This window comes from Pseudorasbora parva, chromosome 25, assembly GCF_024679245.1.
Source record: "Pseudorasbora parva isolate DD20220531a chromosome 25, ASM2467924v1, whole genome shotgun sequence".
In the NCBI taxonomy this organism is placed as follows: domain Eukaryota; kingdom Metazoa; phylum Chordata; class Actinopteri; order Cypriniformes; family Gobionidae; genus Pseudorasbora; species Pseudorasbora parva.
The window spans coordinates 19701563-19714616 of NC_090196.1; the positions used below are offsets into that span (position 1 = coordinate 19701563).

Here is a 13054-nt window from a genome sequence, read left to right on the forward strand (position 1 = left end):
GAGTCCCTAAATATACCACACCAAAGGCCCGCAATAGAGCTATAAAACCTGTAATACACAGAAAACTGAAGCATAGTTTCATTATGCTCATAGCTTAGTTCATAGCTTCCGCAGGGGAGTCATCATACTCGCGCTTACCTGATGATGATGATGATGATGATGATGATGATGATGATGATGATGATGATGATGATGATGATGATGATGATGATGATGAAGACACACAAACTAAGTACATTTCATGATTTATAAACGGACACAAGCAAGAAAGTAATGACCCTATGACCTCTTCGTGTGTTTTTTTGTTGTTGTTTTTTTGGTAGAGTTAAAGGAAAAATTGTATCCTTAAAAATCTTTAATACTGGAATGGAAATTGTATGATGGTTAAGGGGCATTTGGGGTTCATTGGGACAATTTTCATTCACTGTTGATTATGTCTGATGAAAAACTAGGTGCAAATGAGAATTAAATGAAAAGCCCAGACACATTCAATGTCAATAAACATTTCATAAGTTGTGTTTATATATCATTTATTATCCTATCTTTGACAGATTTTGAACTTTTAATGTTGAATCATTCATTGTGGGTAAAGAGGGCAAGCACTTTACATTTTTGTGAAAGCACCCTATTATGCCCCAGAATTGGATCATGTGCCAATCAAACCCTCTAGCCTATCAACCCCAGTCTCTCCTTAAGTTGTGATTTGAAAATTCAAAATGCCACTCAGGGCACTCAATAGTCCCCACTCCCACTTTTCTGCCTCCCTCTGCCCTTTTCTGTCTCTCTCCTCAACTCACTTTGCTAAACCTGTGCCCAATTTGAATTAGAGCCCTTTCTGCTCCTGACTCACACAGGGAAGGCAAGCAGTCCAAAACACCGGAATTTAGAAATTTCCCAACCAACAGATTAATGCAGGACAGTGCAAACAACAACTAAGACACGCAAAAAAAGAACAATACTAGTTTGGTAAGTTTATTTTTTATAAAAACTATTTATTGTTGTTTATATTAATATAGCTTGAAGTTTGAGTAGTTATTTGTATGCACAGCACATGTTTTATTCATTATTTATCAATTAAGGTTAGTATTAGGTTACAGTTTCATTGTTTTACATGATTAGCAACTTCTCAAATTCTATTATTTTATTAACATTAAATGTTAAAGTATGTGAATTAGAAAATTCTATATTCAAATTAAAAAGAAATGATATGGCTATATCTATCATATTTTCTTAATATACTAATATCTAACATATCCTATATAAGTAGGCTTGCCTTTTTTATTTTAGACAGCATCATTTTTCATTCATTTAGGGGAAGTAATTGAGGTTTAGGTAATTGGGGTGCAAATGCCCTTTGTTTCTTTTTGTAGACAATTTCAATGTTGTGGTTTAATCATATGCATTTTAATCATTAGTTATTATGTCTAACTTTTCATCTTGCATGCAGTATTCTCCTAATAAGGCAGGGCAAGGTGTGTCGTAGGTGAAGCTACCTAAATCAATTGCAAGTGTGCATAATAGTTGTGATCTGACCAAACACATGCTAACAGATTATGTAGTATGTTCTTGTATTAACATGACATACTTTCAACGCACCTTATTACAGTACTTGACTTGCTTACCTGCCACTCTGTGTTGAATGTGGACAGTGTTCTGGTTCGTTGCTCTCTTGGGGTTTTGGTGATTTAGGGCCTCCTGTGGAATACAGCAGTGTTTACATTGGCTTTAATGCAGGCCTGGGTCCATGAGCAAAGACCACAGCAGGAACAGAACTCTGCTTATTGGCCTGTGCCTGATGGGAAGAGAACATACCACACTGGCTGAATGGAGATACTGTAGAAGTCCTCTCTCCACCTCTGCTTGACAAGACCAGAATATAACTGTAGACGTAAAGTGGCATTTTTTTAAACAGCGTTTAAAAGGCACAAGTCACTGGCCATTTTAAAGAAGGCAGGACACAGTTTACTTTTTTTTAAAGACTAGAGTTGGAGCTAGCCAGTAAGCAGATATACTTATAAAGAAATAATTTGCAGTTACAAGAATTCATATTAATAAAATGCGGCTGTTCTTATACATCCTGACTTGAAACAGCCCATTTTGGTTGTAAAAAAGAAATTCATTCATGTCATGTCATTATCCATTCACTGTGGGAAGTTCTTTATTCCTCTAGAATAGAAGATTGACAGAAGAGATCCTCCATGACTCACCTCAGACAGCTGAGTTAACATATTTCTGTCTATCAAGCAGATGTTGAATGTGGCGCTTCTCACCTCACACAACCTATTTGTGTGTGTGTGTGTGTGTGTGTGTGTGTGTGTGTGTGTGTGTGTTCTGTGAAAACATTTTCAGTGCATAATCTATTGAAAATAGAAATGTTTTAATTCATAGCTGTATAAAAAAACAACCGAGCTTAGTGACTATGCACTTTTTGTCTCTAAACCAGTGAAAGCATGTTTAAGGTCTCATTTACTTGTATAGGAAGTGGTCTTTTGTTCTTAGTTCTGATCCAGTAAAACAGAAGTAAGGCATTAGAGGTGGGAGATAAAAAGCCTCTTCAGGGCCGTGCCAGGATGGAGGTCTCCTACAGTCACACAGTGCATTTAAAACAGCTTGATTCAAAAAACCTGAGCAACAGCCAAACAAGGGAAAATGTAGGCAAAGTGGTGAATGATACACTGTGCTCATTTTCAAATTGAACTGTAGCACTTATGTATCATACAAGAAAATATTATGCTTTTTTTCCCAGGCAGATTTCACACTAGCCATTGATTAAAATTCAACTTACCAAGCCCAGAACACTTCCTGTTGCACAAACAGTGAACTATTCTTCTTTAGAAAGAGATGGGGAGAAAGAGTATGTGTGAACATTTAAATGGGAGAGTGAATTAATGACGTCATGTTTCCAATCTATTCCAAATTTCCACCCGGAGTACAGTAGCTCAGTCAGCCCGTGTAAAGCCTCGGAAATGGAGAAACTCTCTTTGGAATGACTTGAGTGATTTGCTCAGTTGACTGTGCCCTGGATACATGCTTAGAAGAAAAAAAAAAAGGCAAAACTTTTACCTTGAAGAGTTCAACATCTTGTCACTGGGTCGGTACCTTTAAAGGAACATCTGTTTGTACCTTATTTATCGCTAAATGGTTCATAGTACATACAGTGCACTTTTTAGGGTCATAAGAAACAAACTTGTGCCTTTAAGGGTACTGCCCTAGTGAAAAGCAGTTGTACCCCTAAAGGGTAGTTGGGTTCTTGACAGTGTATATCTTCTTGTTGAGGCTTTAGTTCAATGCTAATGTTAATATTAGTCAAATATGCATGGTGCCGTATACATTAATATAAAACTACCACTCTTTTTCTATATTTCTTAAGGTGAATCATGTCTTTGATTTGGCTTCTGCTGTATGCATGCATCCATGCCGTTTATGGCATGATATTTTTCGGAGACATGGCTGGTAGGTGAACGTTTGGTGCTTTTTGAATGTCTAAGTTTTATTTCTTTTAAGTGAATGAGAATGACAAAAAGTTATGTTGTTCAGATCAGGACAGTACCCTCAGTGTGAGCATCCCTGTGGGACAGCCACTGCGCCCCCTACTTGGGGGGAGCATGGTCATACCCTGCTACTTTCATGACAGCACTGTCCAGGACCCTGGTGCCCCAACCATCACCCCACTGTCCCATCGTATTAAGTGGAGCTACATCTACAAGGGCAAAATATCCCTTATTCTGGTTGCGACTGGTGGCATGGTGCAGGTTGAGACAGACTACGTGGACCGGGTTCATATGGTAAACTACCCCATGGTGCCAACTGATGCTTCCATTGAGATCTCAGAACTCCGCTCCAGTGACTCTGGCACCTACAGGTGTGAGGTCATGCAGGGGATTGAAGATAACTATGATTCAGTGGGAATGCAAGTTCAAGGTAATGCAAAATAAGGGCCATTTATCAAATATATAAATAACAGAAAGAGCAAATTAAATAAATGGTTAAAATTTTTACAGGTATTGTGTTTCACTACCGAGCAATTTCTACCCGATATACCTTGACATTTGAGATGGCAAAAGCAGCCTGCATCCAGAACAGTGCTATTATTGCATCTCCTGCACAGTTGCAAGCTGCCTATGATGATGGATACCATCAATGTGATGCTGGCTGGCTTTCAGATCAAACTGTGAGGTAATGTGAATTCAATTTCTAATAACTATATAAAAACCACAAGCAGTAAATGCACAATCAATACAATGGAGCTATAGAAAAATCTCATTATTTCTCCATAGGTATCCTATTCATGAGCCAAGGGAGCCTTGCTATGGAGACAAAGAAAATTTCCCAGGGGTACGAACATATGGAGTCCGAGACATCAATGAGACTTACGATGTGTACTGTTTTGCAGAAAAAATGTCAGGTACCTCAGGCATTATGTCTAATCGAAAATGTATCTAGTTGGTATGCTTTTGCTATATTCTTAATTTATGGATTCTCCTCATTACCCAGGCAGAGTTTTCTACTCCATGTCTGTGGAGAAGTTCACCTTTGGAGAGGCCGAAGACCAGTGTGCAAAGTTAGGAGCCCAATTGGCCACCACGGGGCAACTGTACCTGGCATGGAAGACTGGCATGGATGTGTGCAACGCTGGCTGGCTAGCAGACAGGAGTGTGCGGTACCCCATTAACATAGCTCGGCCCCAGTGTGGAGGGGGGCTTTTGGGAGTGCGAACGGTTTACTTGTTTCCAAATCAGACTGGTTATCCATACCCAGACTCCCGCTATGATGCAATCTGTTATGAAGGTGAGAACAGAGAATCTTTTTTAACATTTTAGCTTATGCATTATTTTTCCATGCAGCTGCAAAGAATAGGCAAATATAGAACATCCAAGCAGATCCAGGTCCTTATATGACTCAAAAGACTGTCAATTCTCACAAACATTGTCATTTCTTTTCCAGAAGAAGCAGATAAGGTTTTAACAAAGACCTCACCATTTCCTGAAATATACACTACAACCGATTCCATGATCAGTGTGGCTACAGTCACCTCAAGCCCATTGGACTATGCTGAAAACATAACCACGGAAGGGGAGGTCCGTGGGCAACTGGTTACAGAAGAGCCTTTTAACACCACAAGCATAGAAAGTCTCCTACCCCTACCTTACAACGTAACTGAAGCTTACAATGTAACTGAAGTTGAGGAGGATATCATCAAAGCGGCTAAAGCTTTGCCTTTTCTGGAATATGAGATTGCTAAGGACAATGTCACTGCTGGTAAGTAAACTAAACTGGATCCAATGTGTGAGATAGCCACAGAACGTTAGCACTGTAAATGCCAATGCATCCCACACACCACTAAAAGACTTTAATTGAGAAAACACACAAAAAATGTACCCAAAACAGGGATTTGCAAAGAGTAACAAAATTACAGCCTCGACTGATTTCCAAAGCATATGCTAATACCATAAGAGTTTTGCAACTCCTTGTATGCTTCCCTATCAAATATATGGCCAAATCTTTCCTCACCCTAGAAACAAAGGGAGTGGTATTCCACTATCGCGCTGAATCGAGGCCCTATGCTTACACCTTTGAGGAAGCACAAGTGGCGTGTCAGAAGCTGGGAGCAGTCATAGCCACTCCTGAGCTCCTACAGACTGCTTATGAAGCTGGTCTTCATCAGTGCAGTGCAGGATGGCTACAAGACCAAACTGTCAGGTGAGCATTTTTTTTTAACTGCATTTGTTTCTGTGGAATTAACTGGAATCTTGGCTCCCGTATTGGCATGTTGATACCCTATATATATATATATATATATATATATATATATATATATATATATATATATATATATATATATATATATATATATATATTCTACATTGTGTTTAGGTATCCAATCGTGCATCCTCGAAAGAAGTGCTCTGGAGATCTGGAGGATGCCCGTGGTGTGCGCTCCTATAATGTTAGGCCTGCACATGAGCGGTACGATGTGTACTGTTACATGGATCAAATAAAGGGTGAGTACTAGTTTATTAATGACAATACAATGGATATATATTGTATTTTTAATCGTCTATAATCTCACTGTTTGTTCATTACATCCATTAGGGGAGATCTTCCATGTGAGTTCACTAGCAGGCTTCACCTACTATGAAGCTGCTGCCCATTGCAGAAAACTGGGTTCGACTCTAGCCTCAACTGGAGAACTTTATGCAGCATGGAATCAGGGTTTCCACAAGTGCAGTCCTGGCTGGCTGGCTGATCGCAGTGTCCGCTATCCTGTCCGTGACCCAGGCTTCGGTTGTGATAGAAACAAGACCGGAGTCCACACTATTTATGATCAACCAAACCAAACAGGCTTCCCAAACCCATACTCCAGATATGATGCATATTGCTTCAAAGGTATAACAGCTTTTAGTGCCTGCAGATATGAGTTTCCATTGAAAGACTGTGTGTTGATCTTGGAGATTCTCATTTATTTTTCAGCAAATCTGTCTGTACACCTTGATGAGGATATGCTGAATGCTACGATGGGGAAGGATCTTAACATGACAGACATAACAGAGCTGCTGAGACCTGGTATCAAATATGTATTATATCTCCAATTACTACTGCTAATCTGCATTATTGATATATTTAGGCATACTAACTTTCAGTAATGTGTGTTACAGTTCGTCCAATTGTCCCTCCCTTGATTGTGGACCTGTCTGGATCTGGATCTGGATCTGGCTCAAGCTCAGGCTCAGGCTCAGGCTCAGACCTAGACTTAGACTCAGGCTCAGCATCAGCATCAGGTGATCCTGATTCCAGTTCCGGGTACATATCAGGGAGCGGCATACACAGTGGGAGCATATCAGGTTCTGGCCTGAGTGGTGATGGATCAGGTCATCTTGTGAGGTTCCAAGAAGGTGCAGATACACTGATGTGGCAGACATCTGTCTCAGGCAGTGCTTCAGAGGCTAAAGAAGGTAGTGGCAGTGGTAGTGGTGTTTTCATTACTTCAGGAATAGGATCAGGGGACCAAGAATCTGGAGAGGGGTCTGGACTTTACCAAGAACAAAGTGGAGCTAGTTGCCTTCCATCAGAACTCGGAAGTGGAATTAGCGGTTCAGGAAGTGGATTCTTCAGTGGTGGGGAAATGAGTGGATCAGGCTTCTTCGATGTGTCATTTATTGACCAGGAAATGATCGATCTGACTGCAAGAACTTCTGGAGAACAGGAATTTTCTGGCTCGACTGATGTAAGTGGTTCTGGCTTTGCCTCTGGCTTTGGATCTGGCTCTGCCTCTGGTTTTGGATCTGGTTCCACCATTGATTTTGGATCTGGCTCTGCCACTGACTTTGGATCTGGTTCTACCTCTGGCTTTGGATCTGGTTCTGCCTCTGGCTTTGGATCTGGTTCTGCCACCGACTTTGGATCTAGAGCTGCATCTGGCTTTGGGTCTGGTTCACAATCTGGCTTTGGATCTGGCTCTGGCTATGGATCTGGCTCTGCCACTAACTTTGGATCTGGATCTGGATCTGCCTCTGGCTTTGGATCTGGATCTGCCTCTGAAACCTCAAGTTATCCCAGTCATCCCTCAGTTGAGGTGTCTGGCCACATTCAGAAACAGGAGGGAGAGGTTGTCATTCTAACAGATAATGAGGTCATTGAACTGCAATTTAGGTCTACCTTCGGGCCAGAACAAGGTCGTGGATCAGTGGAGATCAGTGGAGAGGGCAGTAGTCAAGAACGTCATGCTGAGGACATCTCCATATCTATTTCTAATAGTACCTTATATGAAGATTACTGGAGTGCTAATGAAACAGATGATCTCCTACCAGAAAGAGATGAGCAACTTAATGTCACCACACAGGTGTTTCATGTGCCTGATCAGTCACATCTAAACGCCACACCACCCACCACTTCTGTACTCACCCCTTCACCTGCAGCTTCACTACAAATGCCAAAAGCAATGGAGGAGCCACCTGTTACTGATGGTAATAACTGAGTAAAACTATACTTTTGTTGTTATTCAACTAGTGTACAACAACCTTCATATTAACATTTGAAAATTAAGGTGACTACATCCATCTTTGACAGATTCTGCTAACCTCTGTGATCCAAACCCCTGTGGACAAGGTTTATGCTCTCTCCAAGATGGCATTGCAGTATGTCAGTGTCATCCAGGATTTAGTGGGGAAAACTGCTCAACACGTAAGTGAAAAGTCATAAAGCATATTAAAAACATAACTGGCCATGCATACCATCATGCTATGTACTGCATCTGTTGTGACCTTTTTGCTCGCTTTTTACTTTCTACACATCTTACATGAAATTCTAAATTGTATGTTTATGATGAATTACTAAAGTATTTAAAAGGAACACATTTTGTAAAGTACACAGATATAACCCTGTGTATATAACTCAGTGTATAGGGATTTCAGTGAAAACTGTAGATGGACCCTGTGAATTTGGAGCACAGCCTGTCACTAGCCACTCTTTAAAGAACACATAATAAAAACTATATCAAATTATATCAAAACTATATATTTTGTGTTGTCAGCGATACAGAGATGTGCCGAGGGGTGGCTGGATTTTATGGGCAGCTGTTACATCCATTTTAATGAGCGCGAGACCTGGACCAGTGCTGAGCAGCAATGTCGAGAGCTAAACTCTCACTTGGTTAGCATATCCTCCCAACAAGAACAAGAGTTTGTAAAAAGTGAGTTGAACTTGATTTTTTATAAAAGACATGTACCTGCTCTTTGATCTAAATGAAAGCACTTATACATTTCTAAACCACCTAGCTCAAACTCACGACTATCAATGGATTGGACTAAATGACAGGGATGTGCAAAATCAGTTTCGCTGGACAGATGGAAGTCCTTTGGTGAGATTAACTTTCTCTGGGTTTTGTCCTTTAGAATTGAGTGACATCAATGATCTTAAGAATCAATATGCTGTTGTTTCAACCAGTGCTACTTTCTCTGCAGGAATATGAAAACTGGAGACCCAACCAGCCGGATAATTACTTCAACGCAGGAGAAGATTGTGTTGTAATGATATGGCATGAAGATGGCCAGTGGAACGACGTACCCTGCAACTATCATCTTCCTTTTACTTGCAAGAGTGGGCCTGGTAAGAAGAGGTGATAGACATTAACTTCAGCACCAAGTCACTCCCACCTAATTAGCTCATTAAATAGTTACATCACAATAGCTTTGTAATGACATTACAGCCATCATGTTAGTTGCTAATGGATATTGGGTATTGTAAATGCAAAGGAAATGCTATTCCTTATTTTAAAAGGAAGACAAACTTTTTGCTATTTTGTTTTACTCTGTTTACTGTAGTCACATGTTCATCCCCTCCTGAAGTGAAGAATGCCAGGATATTAGGCAGCAGCAAAGATCGCTACCCTGTTAACTCCATCGTTCGATACCAGTGTGACAGTGGATTCACACAGCGCCACCTTTCTGTAGTGCACTGCTTACCTGGTGGTCAGTGGGAGGAGCCTCAAGTGGAATGCATAGGAGGTAAGTATATTTAGCACATATTTGAGGACAAAGTTACGGTTAAGATGTTATGTTTTGTAGAGTAAAGTTCCAACTCAAAAGTCAATGAGAATATTTGTGCCTATGTTATTACCTACTTTAACAGGCAAAACAATGAACAGGCTACGGAAAAGATCCCTCAAGACACGTCCCAAGGCAGTCAATAGTCGGACATGGAGGAAGATCCTATAAACAGGACAAAAACACACACTTTAAAACATCCAGAGAACTGTTGTTAATAAATATCATCTGTACAGATGCCTTATTTGCTCAAAAGAAAATCTATATGACAAAGGAAAAACCTTATGTAGTGACACACTTTATTTAGCCTGTCTGGCTGATGGGTTTACCAGTTCTACTTTGTTTTAGGAAGAAGATAAAAGATATCTGGGTTCTTTTAAATTTATTTGGCATTGAAGTATTTTATTTCTTCCACTTTTTACCCTAACCCATAAATGCTGGGTCACAAGAGATCATTATATTATAAAGAATAGACTAAATTGCACAGAGTACCATTTATAAAACCTAAAATAAAAAAATGATGAAAATCAAAGAACAGGAATTTACTTTACCATTAGTGCATTTTCCTCCAGGCCACCAGGTGACACTAATGCTTACTTGTGTGAGCATTTTCCCATTAAGATCTGTGGCTATGTTCAGTGTGAAAGAGTGGTGTAGGCATGCCTTCACTTTGTAGGCCAAAACGCAGAAACGATTTAGCATTTTAGCACTTCCTGTTCCATCATAATGAAGTCATTGAGTTTTGGTTAAATGGCTAAAATAAGGCCTGTGGTGAACACAAGCTCAAGACACATTCACATTTTATTCTACGACATAAAATACAACAGTATTATGCCACTTGTGATTTATTACGCTATTATGATGTGTCTTGAAAATGGCGGTTGCTAAGTGGCTAAATGGGGCTGAACAGGTAAACTCAACTCTCCTTTACAGTGTCATTATGCTTATAATTGTGCCCTTTAACTCAAACTCTCAGTGGAAAAGTTAAAAAAAAACTGAAAGAGCTGTTGGAAGCTTAGTGGTGATGACATTGAAGTTGTAAGACCATGGTGTAGTCCATTTATAGCCTAGCTTTTGCTTTTTACTTCTGGCGACTGCATTTAGGCTTCTAAATTCATTAAAGTTATGATCATCTGTGAAAATGATCTTGATGGACAAAACTAGCAAGTATCATACATTTTTGTTGATTTTTGTCAAAATTGTCTTTTGATTTGATTTTTGAAAATCCTATTGGGTTTTTATTGAGGCAACCAATGCAATGCTAACTGCTGATTGGCCTACAAAGTGATGCCATACCAGCACCACTCTATACTAGCTTACTAATTTCTGAATATGGCACCGTATACTAAATACTGCCTAGAAAGAAAATAAAAAATATAAAAAGTGAAATAGTAGGCATTGCATCGTCACTTGACCTATTACCTTGCATACGAGTAGCATCAATAAGATGTGCATACAGGTACAAGTAGTATCACAGTATGCAATTCCAAACATAGCCTCTAGAACTGTCCAATGCCACCTCCCAATTTGCATACTCCTATTACGTACTTAAAGTATGTACTTTGCTAGAGATTGGAAAACGCATATTTTTGAATATGTAGAAACACAACAGTATTGGGATATTTTTTATTGTTTAGCATTGTTGCATACTATTTGTGTTTGAATGTAAGCATTAGGATAAAGCTACAAAATTAGCTTAACTTTTAGATTTATACATTTACATGTGGACGCGTTAGCCTTGCATTCCTTGTTATTTTTATACAAATTAAAATGGACATGAGGGGTTGTGAGAAATATTAGCTCAAATATAATGCACAGATGCACTTGCCCGAAATAGTGTACCATCCATTCACCTTTGGCATACTATTTTCAACATACTATGATCTGAGATTAAAAACAAAATCCGTATCTGGCATACTATTTAGGGTAGATAGTGTGCAGATTGGGACAAAGTCCAAAAAACATCTGTGTATTAGGTAGCACAAAGGTAATATTGTCTGTGTGCCCCTGGGTAATACTTAAGTTCAGAACAAGACAAAAGGCTTTAATGACCACAGCTGCAATTACATTTAAGTATATTAGTATTTCAAATTCTTTAATTAAGATGTGTGTTTTTATTTGTATTGTTGTTTGTTGTAGTATAAATGTTCAAATGTCTAGTTGTGAAACTGTGAAAGATAAATTCCCCAGCTTCTTCAAGGTCTGATTCTAGGTCAGCTTGCATAGTATACAAATGTTTACTCAGACTAGAAAAATATAATATCCTGTCTATATTAGCTGTAATTATAAAAAAATAATATTTGTGGCCTTTCTGTCACAGGAAGTGAATGGCTGATTATGGCACTTATTCCTTGTTGTGCAATGCATTAGCTTTTCCTTAATTTATTAACTCACAAGTTTACATGATTCGTCTTGGCTTTCATTACAGACTTGAGCTCTAATATAAATGACATTTTGTAGATATACAATCTAATGTATGTCGGTAGAGATAATCATACATATTCAAGTGAGCAAACTATGGCATCAGAAAACAAGACAAGAATTTTGAAATGGCCTAAAAATATATAAAGATAATGATCAAATAGAGAATATTAATAATCCAACACACAAAGTGTGCCCCACAACATTTGATTGAGTCAATCGTTTCCAATAGAGTGAGTGAAGACACTGGAATTGCTCTGTTCCCAGCAATATCCATCTATAATTTTGCACTCTGTCACTGTCATCTCTATGCTGAACTCATATCTGTCATAGTACCCCTGAAATAAACTGACTAAATGTGTGTGAATAAAGGTGTTTTTCTTTTTATACCAGGGATTGGTTAAAACCAACCACTCAATGCATCACAAAAAAACTCAATAGAAAAATAACAGCTGTTTTTAGATTGCTTTTCCAAACACTCCATCCGCCTGCCATTGGTCAGCCAAACAGATAATCCCGCCCCAAATTCCTGCCATTGGTTGAGCTAACGTTGCTGTTGTCGGGCTGATCAAGATGTTCAAACACAGCCACACTGTGTTCAGATTTTTCTGGAAAATAAAACTACCAAAGGCTTCGTTTTTTCTTCTTCTTCTGCATATTAAACATAAACAACATATTTTAACATAAAAACCTACTAACATTTAAAGGGTTAGTTCACCCAAAAATGAAATTTATGTCATTAATCACTCACCCTAATGTTGTTACACACCGTAAGACCTTCGTTCATCTTCAGAACACAGTTTAAGATATTTTATATTTAGCCCGAGAGCATATCCAAGTGTATGCACACTATACTGTCCATGTCCAGAAAGGGAATAAAAACATCATCAGAGTAGTCCATATGTGACATCAGTTAGTTAATTAGAATCTCTTGAAGCATCGAAAATACATTTTGGCCCAAAAATAACAAAAACTACGATTCATTTTTTGGATCGCGTGTCAAACTGCCAAAATCACGTGACAATGGCAATCCAAATCATGAATCAATACGCTGATTCATTGCCATTTGAATCTTTATTTGAGGTTTGAAA

At 38.9% G+C, this 13054-nt stretch overlaps 1 protein-coding gene across 2 annotated transcripts; it reads left to right on the forward strand.

Moving 5' to 3' along the window:
• Nucleotides 1-824: 824 nt before the first annotated feature.
• On the forward strand, nucleotides 825-12334 carry acanb (aggrecan b). Of its 2 annotated transcripts, XM_067435939.1 has the most exons (18): nucleotides 825-966; nucleotides 3371-3453; nucleotides 3538-3921; nucleotides 4002-4176; nucleotides 4278-4405; nucleotides 4495-4788; nucleotides 4945-5259; nucleotides 5517-5700; nucleotides 5875-6002; nucleotides 6094-6387; nucleotides 6472-6564; nucleotides 6657-7964; nucleotides 8068-8181; nucleotides 8531-8689; nucleotides 8775-8857; nucleotides 8961-9105; nucleotides 9321-9503; nucleotides 9628-12334. In XM_067435939.1, exons 2-18 carry the CDS (start codon nucleotides 3378-3380, stop codon nucleotides 9711-9713), a joined length of 4149 nt encoding a protein of 1382 aa, XP_067292040.1. In that variant the 5' UTR covers nucleotides 825-966; nucleotides 3371-3377; the 3' UTR covers nucleotides 9714-12334. The 2 variants fall into 2 exon arrangements, with proteins under 2 accessions (XP_067292040.1, XP_067292041.1); XM_067435940.1 differs by lacking the exon at nucleotides 9628-12334 and having other exon boundaries at nucleotides 8961-9115; nucleotides 9321-9487.
• Nucleotides 12335-13054: the final 720 nt, after the last annotated feature.